At 43.4% G+C, this 24,524-nt stretch overlaps 1 protein-coding gene across 1 annotated transcript in view; it reads left to right on the plus strand.

The window, feature by feature from the left end:
* The window catches only part of SNX30 (sorting nexin family member 30), a 67,650-nt gene that overhangs the window by 14,719 nt on the left and 28,407 nt on the right, over positions 1-24,524 (plus strand). The window contains exons 2-6 of the mRNA XM_074953528.1: positions 3,215-3,403; positions 14,618-14,728; positions 21,525-21,683; positions 22,823-23,018; positions 24,092-24,291. Of these exons, the coding sequence (XP_074809629.1) occupies positions 3,215-3,403; positions 14,618-14,728; positions 21,525-21,683; positions 22,823-23,018; positions 24,092-24,291 (855 nt within the window). The remainder of the gene's footprint in view (positions 1-3,214; positions 3,404-14,617; positions 14,729-21,524; positions 21,684-22,822; positions 23,019-24,091; positions 24,292-24,524) is intronic.

The raw sequence follows: 24,524 nt of genomic DNA on the forward strand, positions 1-24,524 counted from the left end.
GCTCCTATTCACCCCCTCCTTCTCTGTGCTGGGGGACAGGATTTCGCCCCTGAGGTTTGTGAGTGATTATCCTACCAGCTTTCCCTCCCAGAGGAGCACTGAGGAGAAGTAGAAGTGAGGGTATGTCTACACTGCCCACATTACAGCGCAGTCAGCAGCGCTGCCATGGTGACGTGGGCAGCGTAGACATGCTTTATCGCTGGGGAAGAGCTCTCCCGGTGATAAAAAATAACCACTCCAAACGAGGGGTGGTAGCTTTATTGCTGGGAGCGTGGCTCCTGGGATAAAACACTCTCTCTCTACTGGTGCTTTTCAGCGCAAAAACTTTAGTCATTCAGGGGTGTGAAAAAACACCTCTGAGTGACAACGTTTTAGTGCTGAAAGTGGCAGTGTAGACATAGCTTTAGTTATTATATAATATTCAAACCAGTGGCATCCTTGACTGAGAACTTGCCATAATAGTGCATGCGCGCGCGCGCTCTCTCTCTCTCCAAGCAACCTGCTATAAATCTCGCTTTGTAATTGTTCCTAGCTATTATATAATATAGTATTTGTGCAGAAGCACAAGGTAACAATTCTTCAGTATCTTGCGGTATGATCTTTTGAACAAAGGTGGGGGAGGAGAGGAAGAAGTATGCCTTCTTTGGATAGTACAAATAGGGGTGGCACTTACAGCTGGAAAACTTCCTTGTCCTTTTACTTGCTTTCCTGTCCTTTTTCTCAATAGGAGTCTCATTTAGGCCAAATTGGTATTTAAAGAAAACCTGTCCACATTTGTCACTTCCAGTAAAGAGGAATGTATAGTACATGAGTGATGTAGGCCAATAATATTAAACTGTCACATCTAATCTTAATCCATTTCTTAATACGATATGGCCAGACTTTTCAAAAGTGACTAATGTTCCTTGGGTGTTCCCTTTGAGACACCTTAAAGGGGCCTGATTTTTTGAAGGCGGGAGCTCAGTTTTTCTGAAAATCGGGCCCTTTTAGGGGGTCTCAAGTTAGGAGCCCAAAATCACTAGTCACTCTTGAAACTCTTGACCTAGAGCTGAACTGAAGCATTTGGAGTTCTCTGCCATCTCTCGGAGAGTCTTAATTCCTGCTGTTGGTAAAACCGCTCTGATCCAGCCTCCATGCCTCTCCTTTTGGGCTAGACTTTCCAAAAGTGAAGGTAATGTCCTCTGTATGCTTAGCATCCTCCAACCGTAAACTCCTCCTATTTAAATCCATCATCTTTCAGATATAATGTCTCAAATTGCACATTATTCTCCCCTCCCATAGCATCCCATTCCCATCTCCTCCAAGCAAAATGGAAGACTCCAGTGACTCAGATACTTAATGCAAAATGCTTTATTCTGTTCCAATGAAAGAAAATTCCACAAAGCTTTGCACTGAGGGGAGGGGGAAACCTCTGCCCTCCCTGAAAGACGTTTAGCATAGACAGGATTCACATCTTAACAATAAAAGACTTCCTTCTGCAAAGGAAGAGCCGGAGTCCTTGGAGTGGTGGTTTACATGTTGGTGTCGAACGTTCCTATGGAATTCAGAGCACTGTAAGTTTTGTGTATGTCTTAATTGTTCTGCTAACTTATAAAAAGCGAATTCATTAAGATTTTCTGCTTCAAAACCATCTGATGGAAGGATAGAGCAAACTATCTATGTTGTATGTACGTTTGTATAGACTCTAGGGGAGTGGTAACTGTTACTAGCTACAAAGAAATGTAACCAGCCCTTCAAAGAATAGAAGTATCCAGAGCAGGGGTCTCAAACTCAATTTACCTTAGGGCCAGCACCAGCCCCCAAATCCTCCCAGTGGGCCAATAATGTCACTGAAGATGGTGTTCAGAAAAGAAAACGTTTATATTTTTTATTTCGAATTTCTTAAGCAATAAAACTGTCATACAACTTTATACAGTTCTTCGCCTGCCAGAGAGTTTTTAGTGTTTGCCAGACACCTGGCAACGCTTCAGTTCTGTCAGTTTGGCCTCAGTGACTGAGCAGTTGAAACCTGCAGGATTGCAGCAAGGTGGGCATCAGATAGTTGTGTTCGGTATTTTGACTTGTTTATATCCATTGTGGGGGCGGGAGGGGAGAGAGTGATGCTGCCTGGCGACTAGTGATGGTATCTCTGTCCCTCTCCCCCAGCCAAAGGGAGCTGCGGGGGGCGGCGCCAGCAGCAGACAGAGGTGGCCGCATGCGTCTCTCCTCCGCAGTCTGCAGTGGGGAGGTTCTCGGGCTGCAGGTGGCCCGTGGGCCGGGACTTTGAGATCCCTGATCCAGAGTATTGATCTCTGGGATTTTCAGTGCAGGACTGCTGCAGGAAGCGGAGTAGCTACTTGTTATCCCTTGGAATCTTTGTAACTCATTTAGCCCACTCCAGGTGAGGTGGGGCTGCCTCCCTGCAGCAGCTGTCAACTTCCGCTGGCACTGTGGGAATCTCTGGGGCAAAAAGATGGCAGGATACATGGGCTCCAAAACTTAGTTTTAAAGGCTGGACACTCTCTTGCATCCTGACCCTTATTTTGTAGGAAGAGAGACCCCAGTGGCTCAGTGACCTGTTGACCTCTACCAGTAACGTAGCTGCGGTTCTGGTTGATGGCAGCTCCCCAGCTGGAGGCAGCATGGGGATGCTGAACTGTCAGATGCTAGTGGGTGGGTTTTTGTTGGAGGCTAGTGAACTGTCCCATGAGCTGACTCAGGATTTAAATGCCAGTCTCTGAAGTTAAAAGGTGACAAGTGCATAAGCCCCCGTTGAGTTTGTGATTTGACATTTTGCAGTGACCCAATACACTACAGCAAGGTGTGCATTCATGGTCTAGTCATCAATTCATCCTGAGGCTTAAGGTCAAGTGCAAGAAATGAACACACTGTTTGACCCTAGGGAGTAGCTGCTGTAATTTAAATAAGCTGCATCCTGGCCCCAACAACTGGGATGAAGGGACATGGGGGGGGGGGGTGCTCACCAAGTAGAAATAAGGAGCAAACGAGCTCTCTGAACACTACTTGCCAAAACAGGGATTTAGGGTGTGTTGGGTCTTCTGGAAAAGGTGTGGTTTAAGAAGGGGCTTCAAGAAAGAAAAGGGAGTGTGCTTAGTAGATCAGGGAGGGGGTTCTAGGTAGATGGGGCCACTTGGAAGAAGGGCATAAAAGAAACTATTTCTGACTAGTACAGTTCAGCAAAGTTGTAAGTGTGTGTGTGTTTGTCTTCCTCCAGGATCTCAGTCTGCCCAACGGCACTCCTGTAGATACTTCCAGCCCAGCCTCCTCCTCCTCACTGCTCAACAGACTGCAGCTGGATGATGACTTGGATGGGGAAACTAGAGACCTCTTTGTCACTGTCGATGATCCCAAAAAACATATCTGTACAATGGAGACCTACATCACGTACAGGGTTACAACAAAGGTACCAGGCATCTTTTGAATGTGTTACCCTGAAAAAGGAAAGCACTTGCTATCTTTTGGGTTTTTATTCCTTTTTGGGGGGGGAGGGGGAGGTCTTAAGCTCGAGCATAGAAGTAGCAGCTTAATTTGTCCCTTTTTGTCAGTTAATGTGCCAAGGATGTGCTTTCAATAGACTCACTGCAGTGTGTTTGTTGAAACTATGCAAAACTGTTAACATCATCCTAGATTTGATCTCTAGTGGCTTTTTAAAAAATTGGTTAATAATTGGCGTTCTTTCAAGAAACCATTGATTAACTCTGGTACACTGACTTCATTAGTTTTTTAAAAGCGTATCAGATTACCTCTTGTATAAACAGATTGAGGTGTATAGAATCATGTTTCAAATATAGCTCAATTTTCCTCTCTGTAGCAGAGGAGAAATATTCCCTCACTGCTGTCTTCATAATCTCTCACTTCCAGCACTGTGCCTCCTACTATATTGCTTGTGCACTTGGCTGACAATTAAATGTCTCCAAATGCTCTCTCCTCTGCATGCTTCTTAAAATTCACTCTCTCCCTTTCTGTAGCGTCCTAAATATTCCACTTGCCTTTGCTTTTCCCCCTCGGGTCTTTGTGATGTACTAGAGAGGTAATGGATGGTATTACATGAACTACTCATAACAAGTGTTGCCCAGGAATGCTCCTGACTGCCAGTAAAGTATATACTATAGAGTTCTCTCTCTGTGTATAGCACATTCATTAATCGGATGTCTGTACGCTAATGGGAGAAGTGATCATTGCATGCACAGTCCAAACTTCCTCTCTGTTCATAATTGTTCTCCGTAGAGCCAACTCCTAAGGTGAATATTGTCCATAGGTAAACTAGTACTTGCTTTTCACTCATGTGCCTTAATCAGTTACTGAACACTTTTGCCCAAAGTAACTTTTTTACATTGGAGCCATTTCTAATCATTTTTTGGAAAAGATAACAGGATTGATATTCCTGTCTGTCCTCCATTTAAGACTCAACATACTTTCTGGGTTTGTTCTGTTTTTTATCTTTCCCTTATCCTGGTCTTCACACTTGTTACACAAACTTGGGACTCTCATGCTGTGGGCTGCAAAGTGAAACCTGCAGCTTGAAAGGAAAGCCTGCCAGTGCTGGGTCCAGTAATTCATTTGGCCTCTTGAAACTAGTGAGAAGAAAAATACACAGCTGGACTAAAAGAAAATGGGGATAGAACCTTCTATAGGATGGAGAGGCAGACTGCTGCGGGTGGGACAACAACTGGAATCTTCCTAGTTGTGTAACTCCCAAGAGTCAGCCGATCTCTCTCCCAAGTTATGGATAGGATGTGTCCTGTGTGGCATGAAGATGCCTAAACCAATACAGAACTATGGCTAGAGAAACGAAGGGAGCCATGCCTTCATGAGGAGGAGCTGGCCAACTGATCTGAAAAGGAGTTTTTGTATCTTTTTTTTTTTTTTTTTTCTCCCCTCCTTCTCTTTTGGGGAACTTAATTTTTCAGCAGCATCTTTGGCACTGCCTTTGGTACTTCAGTGGTGGCACCAAGAGGTAGGTGTATGCTACTGGACATCACGGGGCTGTATGTGTAGAGGGGAAAAGCGTGGCCCTGCATTGAGGGCCATGTCTGATTTGCACACAGACCACCTCAAAGCCAAAAAGCTAATGCCAACTCTAGAAGGTATAGAAAGAGGCTCCTTCACTTACCAATCAAAAGTATTGGCAGATGATAGCACAGGGTACCCTGCACCCTTGATCTGTCTGCCAGTGACCAAAGACTACTCTGAGGATGAATCAATCAGTTAGTCTGATTTAAGTGGTCTAATCCTTCTGTTAGAGAGGATAAATTTTTGGAATTAGTCTTAATATTTTCAGCTAAGGAGTCTCGTGATTATTCCCTGAATAATATTCTGATGCTATGGTTGAAAGTTGTGTACATGTATGGGCAGAGTAAGATTTGCATGGAATAAACCAATCCCTTGAGAAGTGTTTTTTCAGGGTCCATAAAACAGCCACTGGGCTTGTTGCTGTTTGATCTTACTTTGAAGGCTCTCTGATACTGCCATGATGGGCAGTTGTATAAAACTCGAAGAGCAACAGAACTACCATCAGAGGAATTTCAAATATGGATGAGAAACTTGGCTTACCTGGCTGAATGGCTAATGGAAATGCTACATACTACAAAACCATCAAACCTATATAGTACTTCAGAAGCACTCAAAGCTTTAAGTATGTAGTTGCAAGAAGAAGGGTATTTACCTTCCCTTTACTGATCATGGAGAGAAATGAAGCACAGAGTGAGTGAGAGCTCCAAAGCCACGTAGGAAGCTTGTGGGAACAGAACCCAGATTTGATTCAGTCATGTGTTTTATTCCACATGGCCTTGTCTGCAATCACCTTCTTCTGCTCTCCAGTTAGTAAGTATATCTTTCTCTTATGTAGTGTATGCCTCACAAAGGACTCGTAAAGCCATTCTTGCAGCACCAGATTGAACCCTTTCTGCCTGGCTTTTTATCTTGAAATATTTAAGGCCTCCTCAATTGGGAGGACTAACTGGAGAACTGCTGAAACCTGAGGAGATGGAAACTGAAAACTAAACTAAGAGGAATGGATATCTTAGATTGGTCTAATAATAATAATCAATAACATTTTCTGCTAAAACTCCTTCTTAAAATTCCAGTGCCTAATGGAATGTAGAGACAAAATGCCTTTGAAGAGTCAAAATCCTCATGCCTTCAGTTAGGGTGAAAGGTTATAATGCACATTTTTTGGGGTGGGAGAAAATGAGTCTCAGACCTCTAGCAAATCCAGGCTTGACCTTCTTTCTGAGGCTTTAAAAAACAAAAAGCAGCAAGCCTATCCCTTCTCTCAAGGTCATCGGCAACCTTTCAGGCCTTTAAAGGCACTATAAAGAAATAATGACAATGACACCAGATTTATAGACCCTCTGTGGACCACCTTTCTGATACATGTGTCCAAGAACAACCAGTACTGCTCATATTGCAAAATGTATTTGGGATACTAAAAATGCTCTTAGTCCAGTGGTTTGAAAAACTAAACCAGAAAGCTAGTTCTTATTGTAGGAATTTCACTTGAGTGGCGAAGTTGATACACTGGAGGCTAGAGAATTTGGCAAATAGAATTGTTCTAAACAAATCAAGCTGGCGTCCATGTGACTGTTACTAATTTAGAATGTGCTGGAGGAGGAGTGTTTACCTTACTGATCTATCTTTTTAATAACTTGCTGGTTAGATGCCAAGGTGGCATAGATTAATGAACAAATGTGTTTTTACTCCTTAGTTCTAGAAACGCTAATACGTTTCTCTCCTCTAGCCTGACCAACTTATTGAGGTTGCTTAAGACTGACACCTACATGAATAACTATCTGCCAAGGCTTAAAATGTTCCCAGTGGTCTACTAGATAGCATGTGTGAACTGGAAAGTAAGCTGCGTCTCACTGTGTCCTGGATAATATCGGCATAGTGATAGAATCACAGAAGATTAGGGTTGGAAGAGACCTCAGGAGATCATCTAGTCCAACCCCCGGCTCAAAGCAGGACCAACCCCAACTAAATCATCCCAGCCAGGGCTTTGTCAAGTTGGCAGGGCTGGCTCTAGGCACCAGCTAAGCAAGCCGGTGCCTGGGGCAGCATTTTGGCTGTTCTTGGGGTGGCACTCGGGCAGCAGCCCCGGCTGCAATTCAGCAGCAGCCCCTCTCTGTTGTTTTCCACGGCAGCAATTCGGCGGCGACTCTTCTGACTCGGGTCTTACCACCAGCGGCAGTTCCGTGGCAGCTCACTCCGATGTTCCTGTTCTCTCCGGCGGCAGAGTCTTCGGCAGGTGTGTGTTTTTTTGTTTTTTTTGGTTTTTTTGCTGCTTGGAGCAGCAAAAAACATAGAGCCAGCCCTGCAAGCCGGGCCTTAAAAACCTCTGAGGATGGAGAGCTCCATCCTCGTTGGAACCCCCTTTCAGGTAGTTGAAGGCTGCTATCATATCCCCCCTCACTCTTCTCTTCTGCAGACTAAATAAACCAGTTCCTTCAGCCTCTCCTCATAAGTCATGTGCCCCAGCCCCCTAGTAATTTTCATTTCCCTTTGCTGGACTCTCCAATTTGTCCACATTCTTTCTGTAGTGGGGGCCCCAAAACTGGACACAATGCTCCAGATGTGGCTTTACCAGTGCTGATAGAGGGGAATAATCACTTCCCTCAATCTGCTGGCAACATTCCTACTAATGCAGCCCAATATGCTGTTAGCCTTCTTGGCAACAAGGGCACATTGCTGATTCATATCCAGCTTCTCATCCACTGTAATCCCCAGGTCCTTTTCTGCAGAACTGCCACTTAGCCAGTCAGTCCCCAGCCTGTAGCAGTGCATGGGATTCTTCCGTCCTAAGTGAAGGACTCTGCACTTGTTGAACCTCATCAGATTTCTTTTGGACCAATCCTCCAATTTGTCTAGGTCACTCTGGACCATATCCCTACCCTCCAGCGTATTTACCTCTCCCCCCAGCTTACTATCATCTGCAAACTTGCTGAGGGTGCAATCCATCCCATCATCCAGATCATTAATAAAGATGTTGAACAAAACTGGCCCCAGGACTGACCCCTGGGGTACTCAGCTTGATACCAGCTGCCAACTAGACACAGGGCTGTTGATCACTACCCATTGAGCCAGACAATCTAGCCAGCTTTCTATCCCCTTATAGTCCGTCCATCCAATCCATACTACTTTAACTTGCTGGCAAGAATATTGTGGGAAACTGTATCAAAAGCTTTGCTAAAGTCAAGGTATATCACGTCCACTGCTTTTCCCATATCCACAGAGCCAGTTATCTCATCATAGAAGGCAATCAGGTTGGTCAGGTGTGACTTGCCCTTGATGAATCTATGTTGACTGTTCCTGATTACCTTCCTCTCCTCCAAATGCTTCAAAATGGATTCCTTAAGGACTGCTCCATGATTTTTCCAGGGACTGAGGTGAGGCTGACTGGTCTGTAGTTCCCCGGATTCTCCTTCTTCCCTTTTTTAAAGATGGGCACTATATTTGCCTTTGTCCAATCATCTGGGAGTTCCGCGATCATCATGAGTTTTCAAAGATAAAGGCCAATGGCTCTGCAATCACATCAGCCGACTCCCTCAGCACCCTCGGATGCATTAGATCTGGCCCTGTGGACTTGTGAATGATCAGCTTTTCTAAATAGTCCTGAACCTGTTGTTTCACCACTAAGGGCTGCTCACCTCCTCCCCATACTGTGCTGCCCAACAGGCCAGAGCTGGAAGAAAAAAATAGCATTTTAAAATTGGGTTAGTATGAGTAATTATATTAAAGTATCCTCTTGGGATAAATGAGATTGGCTGGAAAGCCTCTGTTTTGTGTACAGGACATGTACAGCTGATTACTGTTGTAAAGTAGCCTTGATCTTGGCAGAACTATAATCCTAAAGATTCATAGACACTATGGTCAGAAGGGACCATTATGATCATCTAGTCCGACCTCCTGCACAACGCAGGCCACAGACTCTCACCCACCCACTCCTGCGAAAAACCTCTCACCTATGTCTGAGCTATTGAAGTCCTCAAATCGTGGTTTAAAGACTTCAAGGAGCAGAGAATCCTCCAGCAAATGACCTGTGCTCCATGCTACAGAGGAAGGTGAAAAACCTCCAGGGCCTCTTCCAATCTGCCCTGGAGGAACATTCCTTCCCGACCCCAAATATGGCGATCAGCTAAACCCTGAGCATATGGGCAAGATTCACCAGCCAGATACCCAGGAAAGAATTTTCTGTAGTAACTCAGATCCCACCCCATCTAACATCCCATCACAGGCCATTGGGCCTATTTACCATGAATATTTAAAGATCAATTAATTACCAAAATCATGTTATCCCATCATACCATCTCCTCCATAAACATATAGAGTTTAATCATAAAGCCAGATATGTCTTTTGCCCCCACTGCTTTCCTTGGACGGTAATTCCAAAACTTCACTCCTCTGATGGTTAGAAACCTTTGTCTAATTTCAAGTCTAAACTTCCCAATGACCAGTTTATATCCATTTGTTCTTGTGTCCACATTGGTACTGAACTTAAATAATTCTTCTCCCTCCATGGTATTTATCCCTCTGATATATTCATAGAGAGCAATCATATCTCCCCTCAACCTTCTTTTAGTTAGGCTAAACAAGCCAAGCTCCTTGAGTCTCCTTTCATAAGACAAGTTTTCCATTCCTCTCATCATCCTAGTAGCCCTTCTCTGTACCTGTTTCAGTTTGAATTCATCCTTCTTAAACATGGGAGACCAGAACTGCACGCAATATTCCAGGTGAGGTCTCACCAGTGCCTTGTATAACAGTACTAAAACCTCCTTATCTCTACTGGAAATACCTCGCCTGATGCATCCCAAGACCTCATTAGCTTTTTTCATGGCCATATCACATTGGCGGCTCATAGTCATCCTGTGATCAACCAATACTCCAAGGTCCTTCTCCTCCTCAGTTACTTCTAATTGATGCGTCCCCAGCTTATAACTAAAATTCTTGTTGTTAATCCCTAAATGCATAACCTTACACTTCTCACTATTAAATTTCATCCTATTAATATTACTCCAGTTTACAAGGTCATCCAGATCCTCCTGTGTGATTTCCCGGTCCTTCTCTAAATTGGCAATACCTCCCAGCTTTGTGTCATCCGCAAACTTTATTAGCACACTCGCACTTTTTGTGCCGAGGTCAGTAATAAAAAGATTGGTTCCAAAACTGATCCTTGAGGAACTCCACTGGTAACCTCCCTCCAGCCTGACAGTTCACCTTTCAGTATGACCCGCTGTAGTCTCCCTGTTAACCAATTGATTATCCACCTTTCAGTTTTCATATTGATCCCCATCTTTTCCAATTTAACTAATAATTCCCCATGTGGCACGGTATCAAACGCCTTACTGAAATCTAGGTAAATTAGATCCACTGCGTTTCCTTTGTCTAAAAAATCTGTTACTTTCTCAAAGAAGGAGATCAGGTTGGTTTGGCACGATCTACCTTTTGTAAAACCATTTTGTATTTTGTCCCATTTACCATTGACTTCAATGTCCTTAACTACTTTCTCCTTCAAAATTTTTTCCAAGACCTTGCATACTTCAGATGTCAAACTAACAGGCCTGTAGTTACCTGGATCACTTTTTTTTCCCTTTCTTAAAAATAGAAACTATGTTAGCAATTCTCCAATCATACGGTACAACCCCTGAGTTTACAGATTCATTAAAAATTCTTGCTAATGGGCTTGCAATTTTGGTTGCCAATTCCTTTAATATTCTTGGATGAAGATTATATGGGCCCCCAATTTAGTCCCATTAAGCTGTTCGAGTTTCGCTTCCTTCTCAGATATGGTAATATCTACCTCTATATCCTCATTCCCATTTGTCATGCTACCATTATCCCTAAGATCCTCTTTAGCCTTATTAAAGACTGAGGCAAAGTATTTGTTTAGATATTGGGCCATGCCTAGATTATCCTTGACCTCCACTCCATCCTCAGTGTTTAGCGGTCCCACTTCTTCTTTCTTTGTTTTCTTCTTATTTATATGGCTATAGAACCTTTTACTATTGGTTTTAATTCCCTTTGCAAGGACCAAGTCTACTTGATTTTTAGCCTGTCTCACTTTATCCATACATGTTCTGACCTCAATAAGGTAGCTTTCCTTGCTGATCCCTCCCATCTTCCACTCCCTGTATGCTTTCTGCGTTTTCTTAATCACCTATCTGAGATGCTTGCTCATCCAGCTTGGTCTACAACTCCTGCCTATGAATTTTTCCCCCTTTTTTGGGATGCAGGCTTCTGACAGCTTCTGCAGCTTTGATTTAAAGTAATCCCAGGCCTCCTCCTGCCTTTAGATCCATAAGTTCTTCAGTCCAATCCACTTCCTTAACTAATTTCCTTAATTTTGAAAGTCAGCCCTTTTGAAATCAAAAACCCTAGTTGCAGATTTATTTTTGTTAATCCTTCCGTTCAGTTTGAACTGAATTAGCTCATGATCACTTGAGCCAAGATTGTCCCCTACAACCATTTCTTCTATGAGGTCCTCACTACTCACCAAAACCAAATCTAAAATGGCATCCCCTCTAGTCGGTTCAGCAACTACTTGCTGAAGGAATCCATCAGCTATCGCATCTAGGAAAATCTGAGCCCTATTATTATTACTAGCACTCGTCCTCCAGTCTATATCTGGGAAGTTAGTCTCCCATGATCACGCAGTTTCCATTAGTATTTACTTTATTAAAAACATTTAAAAGGGTCTCTGTCCATATCCAAATTAGATCCCGGCAGTCTATAGCACACCCCAAGCACTATCCCAGGGGAGGCTCTAATAGTTTTCTTCCCCAATGTCATTTTTGCCCAGACGGACTCTGTCTTATCCATTCCATCGCTTCTTATGTCTTTACATTCTACCTCATTATTGATAAGACAATGACTTAATCACATTGACAAAAGGAGATAGTGGGGAGACTGCATCTCTAGCTCTGTCCACTTCCTGGCAATGAAAACTGACTAAACTAAGAGTATTCCAGCTCATGCTGTTGTCAAGCTGACACGTTGATCTGATCTCTTCCAGTCTGGGAAAGTTTGTCTAGTTAAAACCATATATTCACTAGAATGTTTTTAAAAGTATTTTAGGAAGGGCACTTAAAATTTGCCACAGACCTGAATGGGAATAGGGTATGGACGGAAAGAATAGTCCTTAAAAGTGGAAAGCAAAAGTTAGCCTGTGTCCCCCACGCTGGTCCTGAATGGGGATCTTGTATCCACTAAAAGTGCAACCATCGGCTTACCCCAGTGTTTTTGTACAGCATAGAATCTTGTCTTGATATGTGTAGATTCCTGGCCGCCCTGAGACGTATCCCTCCCTGTTGGCAATTCTGACACTAGGCATGATGAATGTGCTACAGGGCAGATCTTTTTTTTTTTCCCCCCCTCCTATCCACGCCAGCATTGGGAGAGAGGTCCACACACCTGTTTGAATGTCTTTTAAAACAGTCTCCTGGAACGCCCCATTGTAGACACCGCTCGGGAATGGCAAGCTCCTAGGAATGTGGGACTGGAAGGGACCTCCTGGGTCTTCGAGTCCAGTCCCCTGCTATCGCAGGCAACCCTATTTTCTCCCACTTTTATAAGCTTGTGTTGAGCGTTTGAATCCTCTTCAAAGTATCCTTGTATCCCTGTGCTAAAAGAGGAGCATTTCTAGTTCGTCTCAAGTATTAAACAGGTGCCTGGTCAAGCGTAAACACTTAATTTGTTCTGAAAGCTTATTCTTCACTACCCAGTGGTGGTCGGGACATTGTGTTACTACCTGAATGTCTTACTGTGTTAATACGCTGAATTTCGTGTTAGTATTCGTCAAAGGACAAAGTCTGACATCGCAAACACACCGTATAAGAGAAGGTACATGTTTTTTGTTTTTCTTTTGTTTTTCTTTTAAATCTCTGCATACGGAGTTGGTGAGACTGATGCTGGAATACAGCATCCAGTTCGGTATACACTTGAAACAATTGGAGCGGGGGCAACGAAGACCCACAAGTGACTTGTGTGTCTTAGTGAGGCTTACCTTCTCAAAGATTGAGAGGTGACTTGTTTATGATGTAGTAGTACATTCATAGGGAGAAAACATTAGGTCTTAAAGGGCTCCCTAACTTAGAAGAGAAAGGTATAACAAAAACAGAAGCTAAAACCAGACACAAGGCACGCACTGAGGGTGATGGTGGATTTTGGTCTCATGATGTCCTCAAATCAAGAGCAGATAGTTGGACAGTAGTTACTGGACAAAATAAAAAGTTAATTGGATGAAATTCTGTGGCCTGTGTGATACAAGAAGTCAGACAAGGTGACCGAATGATCTTTGTCTGGCCTTAAAATCTATGCAGTACTGCGGTGCGCTCAGACGTAGCCCGAGACTCTTTCCAGCTGACTTTCGTCAGATGGCACTTACTGATACCATGTAAATGTGTATCCCAATGGCACTTCCTACACTCTTCTCTTGGGAATGATTCAGGCTCTTCAGTGTGGGTTTCTGTACTCTGACGCATTTGGTAGCCACATAACAAGCTATGGCTTCTAGTTTCTCCTTTGGTAGCCAGTCTTCTCTCATCAGGGTGTTGAGTTTCTGTTGGAAGATCAGTGAAGTCATGAGGGCCCTCTGCCTTATGACCCAAGGGAATCACGAGATAATTGAGCTCCTAGCGCGCACGTACCAAAGCCATGCACTGATCAGAGCCTAGGAGCTGGGACTTGTGAATCGTCTTGTAGGTGCTGTGCAAGCAGCTCCTGGCTTGTTTACTTGGCTGCAGCCTATCCAAGGAACATACTGTATGCATTATCTATTTGTAGTTTTCCTCCAGTGAAATTAAACTGAGGTTTTGCAGCTAGGAGTTTCTCTGGTTCAGGACACTGCTTGCCTTTACTGTCAATGCCTTCTTCATTAGTGGTTATCTGGAAATTGATTCTAGCTCCAAAATACAGTACTACAAAATTATGTCTTGAGTCAGAATTGTCTTTGGTGCTCACTTCATCTTGGAGAAATGTCTGCCCAAGGACTGTTAAATTGAGTGATGGTTTTAAGTTAGCTAATTACGCAGCCTTGCGTAGAAATGAGACTGTACAAAACCTGGGGCTTTGGCAGAGCCCAGCAATGACACATGCATGTTCTCGCCCACCATTAATCTGTCTCTTGAGTAAACAAGTCATGAGTAATCTTGGTGGTTTTTTTAATCCTCTGTTGCTAAAAGTATTTCTCTCTCTTGGAATGGGAGAAGATTTCATGCAATTTCCCTTCAAATGTTTACATTTCAGTGGAGTTTTTTAATCTTAACTTCTCCACCCTACACATTTTTCACCCTGAGGAAATCTTCTCCGCTAACTCAAAGTAGATCTTAAATAGAACGCTTATCTGTATAACTAAACTGAGTGTGTTTCCAAATATATTATCGGTGGTACTTCCATGGCCTGAAGCTGAAAAATAACTTTTTCTCCCATACTGGCATTCCAGGGACTCAATTTGAGGCATGAATTCTGATTGCCAGGCTTGTTTGGTTCTTCCTAGTTTAAGGTAACTAGGCCACTTTGGCTATATGCTCTAAAATGAAAAGGAAAGCTTTGTTTAATGTATCTCTTAAAATTTTCATTCATTTTCTAGGGGTTACAGTCTAATCTCATTTGTTACTATTTCCAGACCACACGGGCAGAGTTTGACTTGCCAGAATACTCCGTACGCCGACGGTACCAGGATTTTGACTGGTTGAAGAATAAGCTGGAGGAATCTCAGCCCACACATCTCATTCCCGTATGTAGTAAGCCAGGGTCAGCTGTTGCTGAACACTTGTGTATTCAGAATGTCTGCTTAAAAAAAAGTGAATCTTCTGGTAGTTCAGCAGTTATGGATTCAAGGTGTGTAAAATGCAAAGCTTCGTTCTATTCTTGTCTTCTAAAGTGGAACATTCTGACTTTAGAAAGCAAAGCAGCACAAAAAGGGCCTACCCTGATCTGTGCCAGCCAGCTTTGAAATGTTATGGATCTTAAATGCCAAGTGCTTGCCCATATGATGCAGCCTAAACCATTAACAGTCACCCAGGTTAACTCCCGGTTGAAAGGACACCAGTGGAGGTGGCATCTTCCTAGCTTCCCTTATAATATGACTAATGTTTAGCCATTCTGATGGTTAGATACCCTCTTCTGTTTGCCTAGCTGTTGGCTTCCGACAGCACTGTCCATTGCCAATGCATTCTCTAAGGCATCACGCCTTCATGTTCCCTTTGAGTGGGAACACCCTTCCCTCTGATGCACTTTTAAAGTTATAGTATCTAGTATTTAAACTACATGCTCTATGATTTGCGTGTGCAAGGGGTTATAAAGAAAACTCCCTATTAACTCTGTTCATGCTATTTGGAGGACTCCTCTTACAAGGAAAGAAACTGACTGTTCCAAATTTTTAGAGAAGGCCTGTGACCTGATCAGTTATGTGTACATTCACTGCTTGGGCAGACAGCTGGGCCTCTGTCCACTGAAAACTTGGCTAAATAAGGCCCTAAATAATTATCCCTCTCTCTGAAACTGACAACCTTGTTACTGTGTTTGTGTGTGGTCTGAAAGGATTGGAGTCTCCTTTCTTCCTCTTAACATAGCAGCTGCTTTTCCTCCTGGGCCTTCAAGGATTATAAGTAAGGTTGCATGAACTCCTGACTAACCACAGGGCAGACTGATGTAAAACATCACTCTTGGTGCGTATAAGGCTCAGTTAGCAATGTGTGTTCTGATGTGCTTTGTTACTCGTAGACTTTAAAAGGAAATGCTCCTGGAGCTAGGCTGTGTAAGATGCTGAGTGAGCCTTTGCGTACCTAGGAAAGCTGGCTTGTGAGGAGGCGTTCCTTCTGATAATTTCCTGTCTTTTAAATAGTAGTAATCGGCTCCCCTCTAGCTATGTAAAGGGCCGCTAGAAGCACTTCTTGCATCCATTGTGTGAAACCACTCTCTGGACAATGAACTAAAATACCAACTGTTTTACTAGAGTTTTAAAAAAAACCCATCTATCTCTTTTGCATCTTTTCTGTTTCTTTTAATTTAAAGTGCTAGAATAATGCAAAGAAAATCTAGCTATATTATATTGAATTTGGAACCAATGCAGAGAGTGCTGGCAAACCTGCATCACTGCCCTGCCTACTCTTCCTGGGGCCAGCTGAGACTCCACCAATGCGAGTGTGGTATGAACCTGTGATGATCAAGTACTGGGCACATTGCAGATCACCCTGCTGCTCTTCTTGTTTTTAACAGTAAATCTCAATTTGCTGTTCCCCTAACCCCCTTTACAAACGGTCACTATTTGCGGACACACAATTTGCATCCCGTTGGGACTGAACAACCTTGACTTAAGAGGTCAGGGCAGGAAAAAGTAAGGGGAAAAAGCCTCATGCTGAACCATCAAGAAGCATGAGGCTTGCCTGAAAAAGCACTAAATAGTATTCTAAGTCTATTTGATTTCGCTTCCACAAGTGCTTGTCTGGGAATATGAAGCCGTGATAAACTTTCATTGATAGTAAGAGTGCAGCTGGGACTAAGTCCAGCTACGAAGAGGGATAAATTTTTCCAAATGGGATACAGAGAACTATGTGGTGATGGTCACTCAACTGCTGGCTGCTCCTACCCTGGATTCCCTAGCCGCAGTATAGTAGCAAAAAATCTTTCAGCAATTCCCTCTAAGTGAGTTCAGGGTCGGAATGTAGCTGGGGGGCAGGAGGCAACAGCACTCAGTGATGATTTTTAGTGTGCGCACAGAATGATTTTTAGAGCGTGGTGGTTTTTTTGCTCAAGATACAAATGCATCTATCCTTACAGGGCGGTCATAACCCATACGCAAAGTACGCAGCTGTTTGGGGCCCCAAATTTCCTGGTGCCCTGTGCAGCTGCATCCTGCTCCAGCCCCTGCTCCAGCTCTTCCCGCCCCCACTCCCCTGAGCTCTGTAGCAGGGCTGGGCCTGCACTCACCGGCGGCGGGAAGTGCAGCGACCCGGCCCCAGCTGTGCTGCCGGTGAGTGCTGGGGGGTGGTTTCCCTCTTGCCCCCCAAGCCAGCCCCACCCCCCCACAGAGGCCTGGGGCCAGCCCCCCCGCTCCTCCCTCGCAGGGAGGGAGCTGCATAGGGCCCCAGAATAGCTAGGGATGGCCCTGTATCCTTAGTGTCTGTCACTGCCCTCTTGATGGAATTCTAAGTGTGGGTGATTATTGTAGGCCTTTGGAAAGGAGTGACAAAGGATAAAACAACAAACATTAATTAGGGTGACCATGCTGGGGGTCAAACTTGGGATACTGGTGGGTGTGCGTACAGCTGGGGATGTAAGGGGGCTCATGAGGGTAGAAGGATAGCTCCTCTCTGCCAAAGGCTTCTTAGCCAGGTTTTCTCTTCGACAAGGCAACCAGCCGCCTGCTGTCTTGAGTTCTGTGTTCTGTCCGTAGTCTCATGCAGTCTTTCCTCCCTCCCTCTCTGTATGTAATGCCCAAAGCCCAATGTAACGTCCCCCTCGGCTGCCAGTCTCGTGATTCTAATGGTAGACCTGCACAGACATACCATGTTATGGGGCACTCTAAATCCTGTAGTGTCTCACCCTTGGGCTTCCAGGGCTTTTGAGCCCCAATGTAGCTTGTTGTCACTAGCCCTCTGATTTATTGTAGGCATATGTTAAGCGGCACAACAGCAGAGGGACCGCGTGAAAGTGGAGTGGGAGGAAGCCTTGGGTGGGTTTGTGTTTATCCCACTATTGGTGCACTATCCCTCCTCTGCCTTCGGGCTGACCTCGGGGCTGGGTGATGTGTTAGGTTCCTTCTTTGTGCAGCTGCCTGTGATGGAATCGAGGGCTTCGCAGCTCGGGTGGCAGATTCTCCGAGTATTCCAGCATCTGTCAGGGGAAGACCTCTGAAAGCAAACAAGGGCATGTGGTACAGTGTAGGTGGCTGGATATGAGGGTTGTGTTGAGGCGGGGAGGGCAAGAAACTAGAAGGGATAGGTGGACATATGAGTAGCCTGTTCCACTGAAGCACGAACAAAGTTTCTGGCAGCAAACGGGGCTAATCCTTGTAAATGAACATCTAGTCATCCTAGCTATAAAGCACACACAGCCTTTGCTTTCATGCTCTTCATTTTTTAGAGTGGTGGTTTTTTCATCTAGGTTAGAATTGAGGAAAATCTATTGCCACTGTCTGTATTCCCTCCTGGTGGAGCTGTATTAAGCTACAGCACCTGCCCTTCCTAAAAATTCTGAGTGGGGGAAAATGGAGCAATTCCAGAAGCTCTCCAGTTTGACACTGGAGAGTATGGAGCAGTCCACTTACAGGTTACAGACAAATGGCTTCTCTGTCTGCACCTGCTGTCATGTTTGCTTAGATGTCTTATATGCCAAATACCACTGCATATTTGCCATAGAAGCAAAAATTATTTTAATCCTCAGTTTGCACTGTAAGGACATATATTGATGATGATGATGATGTACTTGCACACACGTCTTGCATAAGGATCTTTGGTAGCAATTGAAAAGGGCTTTCTCCTGAGTATCTGGTCTTGTGTGCCTTTTTTCCTTAGGGAAGGGTACAAAATAAATATATTAAGCCAATGAATAATTGAATTCTTCCTCCCCAATCCTCTGAAATCCTACCAGGCCAAATTCTGCTCTTAGACCTATGCAATTGAAGTAATTGTTTGCATAGATTTAATTGAGAGCAGAGTATTGCAACACCACTGCAGTTCAGTATTGAACTGGTCCATTTTAATAGTTGGGGAACTTGCTCATCTCTTATTTACAGATCTGTAGCTTTTAGCCCTTTATGTAAAAGGTTTCAGAATTATGACTACTTAATTAAAGAACATGGAGTCAGTTTACAGATATTGGAGAATAGTTCAATCCACTAAAGAGCAATTGACTTCGCATATCTCTCCATCGATCTAAATACTAAGTACTGCAATCAAGTGAATAAAAGAAACCGTCACAATTCACTTATTTTTTCTTGTAATACAATTCCTAGGATCTTTAGACTTGATATATGTAAAAGCTAAGGCGGTTTATATAAAATTCTCCATACAATAGATTGTTTTTCCACTTTATGGTATACTGGGTCTTGCCAAAGACTAATTGTAATATTTGCAGGACTGTTTTGAAAGTGCTGCTGATTTGCTCTCAAAATACTTGGCTTGATTTTTGTGACAGGCACTACTGGCTACATAGTAGCATGGATCCTAATCATTTGTGTTTTTAAATGGCCAATTCATCTGCTTTCTTGGAAATTATGTAAATGAACTTATTGGGAGTGGTCAGGTAAAAATAAATGACATTTGTGGGGAAACATAACTGACCTCTGAGTGCATTTTTAAAAAACCTCTATTTTCATTTAAAAAGTAAGGGGTTTGTAATAATTGGTCTATGGCTTTTCGTTGCATTGCTTTGATAAATTCCCATTCATTTAAAGAATTAAAGACTGGTTCAGTGTCCCTCTTCCTCCCCTTTGTGGTGTTGGTGAAGTTGTACAAACTTATTGCTTAGCTGGCATCGTCTCACTGCAATTATGAAGTATGAGGAAACTCCCTTTTTTTCCTCTTCAAGAAACTCATGGATCTTAAGGAAAGAAGAGACTATTGTGATCATCTAGTCTGACCTGCAAGAAACATTCCACTGCTCCAACATGCCATTGCATAAATCTAATAAAAATGTAAATTTATGGAATTTCTTGTTGAGATACTTGAAGTAAACCATCAAAATTAGAATCTTTCCGAATTCACGTCCAGCGGAAACACCTAAGCTTTGTGACTGTCCTAACCATCTGTGGGATGGATCAACTAACCTTGGCAAACCACCTCTTTTTTGATGGTAATGCTTCCTTTGCTGTGGTCCCATATGGTACCGATCAAAATGCTGGAGAAACTAAAGTGTTTCAACACTAGTAATGGTCTGGCACTGTTTCTAGTGTGGAAGTCCTTTCACTTCATTTTTACCACAGGTTTCCTTTTTCCAACTTCAGATGGCAAGAAAGATTCTCTTCAGTGAGAGACTTCTCATAAGTTGCTGAGTTAATCTTTATTTAATGATGGGTATATATTACAGTCTGCACAGAGTCTGACATTCTTTCCACTCTTACAGAATAGGAAAGCAAACTTGGAACAAACCATGGTGTGGGGCTTAAAAAAAACCAAAATACCCAAACCTAGTATCGCAGCTTTGGAGTCCAGGCTGCTGTACGGAGATGCTGCAAATTTCTCAGAAGTACAAAATGATCAAATTAATACCTTTTTTGAATTGCAGGCATGGTAACTAGAGGTGTGCCAAACCCCTGATTGGTATTTGGCTTTGGTCACTGCCTCTATTCATGCTAATCTGAATGAGGGTGAAAATGTGCCTAGAGATGCAACTGTGCTGTAGCTTGTGATATTTGCCCTCCCTCCATCTAGAGGGGGATAAATTGAAGCAGAAGAAGGCTAAGTGAATTACCCAAGGTCACACAGCAAATATAACGGCAGAGCAGAGAACGGAACTAAGGTGTCAGGTCCTGCTGCAACTACCAGACCACAGTTCCCCACAAATGTAAAGCTTTTGCTGCATATAACATAAAGATAAACCTAATTAATGAGAAATGAAACAGATGGCTAGTTAATGTTCCAGAATTAGTAGATTCATTCCAGAGCTTGTGATGGAGATCTACTGCAGGGGTTAGTGCTCTTCATCCCTCACATTGAGGGAGGAGCTGAGCACTAGGGCATTGCAGAAGTGTAGGAAGGGAAAAGAACAGGCCCAATTGGCAGGCACTACTTTAAGGAAAAACTTATCCCATACTTTTGTGGGCAATGACAGCACACCTTATCATGGTACAGGCCTGATCTTTCAGTGGGGCCTCTACCTGGCCTTCATTCAGTTGCACATGCAGCTTTAACAGTAGGAAGAAGAGAAACCTAGAGATTTTTACCTTCAGCTTCTCCAGAGACAGTTGAGCCTAGAAGCTCAAGTATGTATCTGGGAACTGGTAAACTTTCACAATTTTTAAAGAAAAAAAGATGCTTGCAAAAGTCTACTTCTTCTTCCAACCCACTCTAAAGCATTTGAGCTGTGAGATGCTTTTCCAAACTTTCTTTAGGGTTTGCCTGAAACTTCTTAGCAATGAGCTGGTCCAGGAAGGCATCTCTATTCAGAACAGCACTTAAACGTGGGCATAAGTCCCCCGGAGGTGAATGGCATTTAAGTACATACATAAAGTTAATCGTGCTTTCCTGAATTGGAGCCTAAATGTAGGTAAATTGGGTACAGTAGAGGGAAGTTTTCTTCCCTGGTCCACTCCTCACCCCAATATGAGCTACATTTGTAATATCTCCAAAGGCCATGGGCCAGTTTTGTTTCTGCTACATTGGTGTGACTTTGGAATGACACCACTGAGTTAAATTGAATTAGTCCAGATTTATTTCAGGATAACTGAAAAAAATGCAGTTCCTATTAACAGCATCTCCATTTACTTGTGTCAAGAGTGAACTAGCTAATTAATAGAAACAAGGCAGTATCAGCAAAAGCAATTGGCTTTTATTCTACTGAAAACCGTCTCTCTCTGCCTTTCTTCACAGCCCCTTCCTGAGAAATTTGTGATGAAGGGTGTTGTCGATCGCTTTTCTGAAGAATTCGTGGAGACGAGGAGGAAAGCTTTAGATAAATTCTTGAAAAGAATTGCAGATCATCCAGTCCTTTCTTTCAATGAACATTTCAGTGTGTTTCTCACAGCCAAGGTAAGCATCTGAATTTAAACATGCACAATCCACAGAGATTTGAGAAACGTGAGCTGTTGAAAATGAATGTGATAGATGAGCCTGAGAATAAGAAACGCAACCAACCATGTGAGGCCTAGGACAAGCCCATGCTCAGCATAGCAGAGAAGCTGCTGGGGATGCAAAGTGGCTGTTAACCTTTCTGTCTTCCCTCTATGCTGGACGTCCAACCCTCTGGGCTGCTCTAGCTTTGGGGACCATTACATCAGCAAGGCTCTACCAGTGTGCTCTGGCCCTGTTTATTTCACACCTCTATATTTGTAGGCAGGATTCCTCTTCTGCAAGGATGTGGGGCTGAGGATCTGGCTAACTCTGTTCAAAAGCATCGGACTCCAAATGGTTATTAACAGTGACTGTGTGTGTGTGTGTGTGTGTGTGTGTACAATATAAAAGGTGCACATATGCCAACCATGCAGGAGATGCTGTGGAAAGAAAGGTGCTCGCCCACAGGGGCATGGGTGATAGAAGTCTGCCTGTTGGCACTTGGGCTCCTGGGAATGGGGCACACTTACCGTACCCCGAGTCATCCATGAACACAGACCTCTGAGGCCTTTTTTGCTTTTAAACACTGTTCTTTATTTAGTATCTCAATCCCTCCACCAATACCTAACCGTGCATCCACACTTTTACATTGTTTTCCAGCTTTCTGGTCCCTTCTCTAAAGGTTGGGAGGGGGGTGGGCATGAGTGGTGGGTGCTGTGGTGTCTTTACTCAAGGAGCTTCTCTGGTCAGGCTCTCCTAGCCTTCTTTCTCTTCCCCCTTTCTTCTTGAACACTTCCTTCCTGTGCTCTTTTTAAGCTTCCCTCCTGCTAATAGGCTAAGTAGCTTGTTAACTTCCTAACCTCTGCTACCCTAATGTACAAGAGGGTGACAAGGCTGTAAAATATCCCATTGTCTGTAGATGCGTCTGTTGCACTCTGTGTGCCTAGCTTATATGAGAAGCAGAGGTGAGCTTTTTGAATCAGGATTTAGATGCCAGACTTAACATCATACTTTCATCAACTTTCTCTGCTGTGCTCTGAAATTGAAGCATGACTCTCTCGATTGGGGATGGTACTTGTTTTTCTACATGCAAACAATACGTTTCTTGTCATTGCCAGGATCTTAATGCCTATAAAAAACAAGGAATGGCATTGCTCTCCAAGATGGGAGAGTCTGTAAAATATGTCACAGGTGGTTACAAACTCAGAAGTCGACCGCTGGAGTTTGCAGCCATTGGAGACTACCTAGATACATTTGTTCTCAAGCTTGGAACCATTGACAGAATAGCACAGCGGATTATCAAGGAGGAACTGGGTAAGAACTCTAGCACACCGCGAGCTTAGTAAGAGGCAGTACACTGGTGGTACTGCTGGAACTACCTGCATTCAGTGATTCTGGCCTATTTTTTAAAAAACTGGAGGATTCTGTAAAGACTCATGTGTCACTTTATGACAGTTGTATAATATGTATGAGTTGGGTACTTGTTAAGGTGCAAGCAAAAGAGGCTATTGTGTTGATTCCCAGTGTTTTAACTCTGTTGGGTAGCCTTTCACCATTAGAAGAGCAAGTAATTCCGTTTTGCCAGCAATAAACAACAAAACAGAATAGGGTAAATAATGAAGAGAATTCTTCTCTTGCAGTCCACCATATTAAATGTAATCGCTGACCCCTAATGTTTAATTCCAGGATTAGACAGCTAGAATCTATAGACTTCCAGAAATCCCTACTCCAGGATACTCCTAGATGTACTCGTACTTGGTTGCCTTGAGCTTTTTTGACAGGACTAACTAGATCTCATTACAAATCAGCTAAAATTCTGATTTTAGGCTCTGAAGGGAAATAAATGTCACCCTAGTTCCTGCATAGGCTACACGTAGAAGCTCATGCAGTAGCTCTCGCCTGGCCTGATAATATAGGAGCAGTAAAACAGGAGGGATCCTACATACTTCGTTCCCCTTACACCTTGCTCTCACTAATACTATCCCGTCTTTATTACTGGAGCTCTTTACTGCCAGTTAAGATCAGACTCTTGGGCTTTGTGTGGTTCTGTATTGCTTCTTTGAGGAAAGCAGCTAATCTAATGCAAGCACCGATAAACCTGACCTCTGTCTGAAGAGGCTTGGTGGGAAACAGGGATAAAATGGATATTTAATCTTCACTGGCAAAGAAGGGTGCTTTGTAAAGTCTAGAGTTTTTCTGGTAAATATCTGCCTGCCTTACCGCTCCTCTGCATCTGGTTACGTGCATCAATTGATAGCAGTGACCTGATCAGCCTTTCCAAACATTTGAATCGAGTATGATGGTTAAATTGTCACTGCTTTTTTAAACCAAATTGCCTGAACGTCACTGTAAAATCGAAATTTGTTTCCTCTCAATGTCTCTTCCAGAATACCTGGTGGAACTGCGAGAGTATGGACCAGTTTACTCCACCTGGGGTGGGTTAGAAGTGGAGCTAGCAGAACCCCTGGAAGGAGTGTCTGCCTGTATCGGGAACTGCTGTACTGCTCTCGAGGAACTGAGTGATGACATGACGGAGGACTCCCTGCCTGTACTCAGGGAGTACATCTTGTACTCTGAGTCCATGAAGGTAACAGAGACCATTTGACAGCGGGTCCACACTTTTTTTGTTTAGGGGGTGCGGGGGGTGGAATAAACATAGAGAAACCTATCTGTGAAATGTCATCTTGTAGGGATTGTTTCTCCTAATAAAGATTAGCTTTTTATTCTTAGTGTTTCTACCCAGGGTCAGAAAAATATTATACACATAAAATGTCAAATTTGTGTCATGGTCTTTTTCTGCCTAAACAGAGGTCATGTGCA

Source organism: Natator depressus, chromosome 5 (genome assembly GCF_965152275.1).
Source record: "Natator depressus isolate rNatDep1 chromosome 5, rNatDep2.hap1, whole genome shotgun sequence".
NCBI lineage: Eukaryota > Metazoa > Chordata > Testudines > Cheloniidae > Natator > Natator depressus.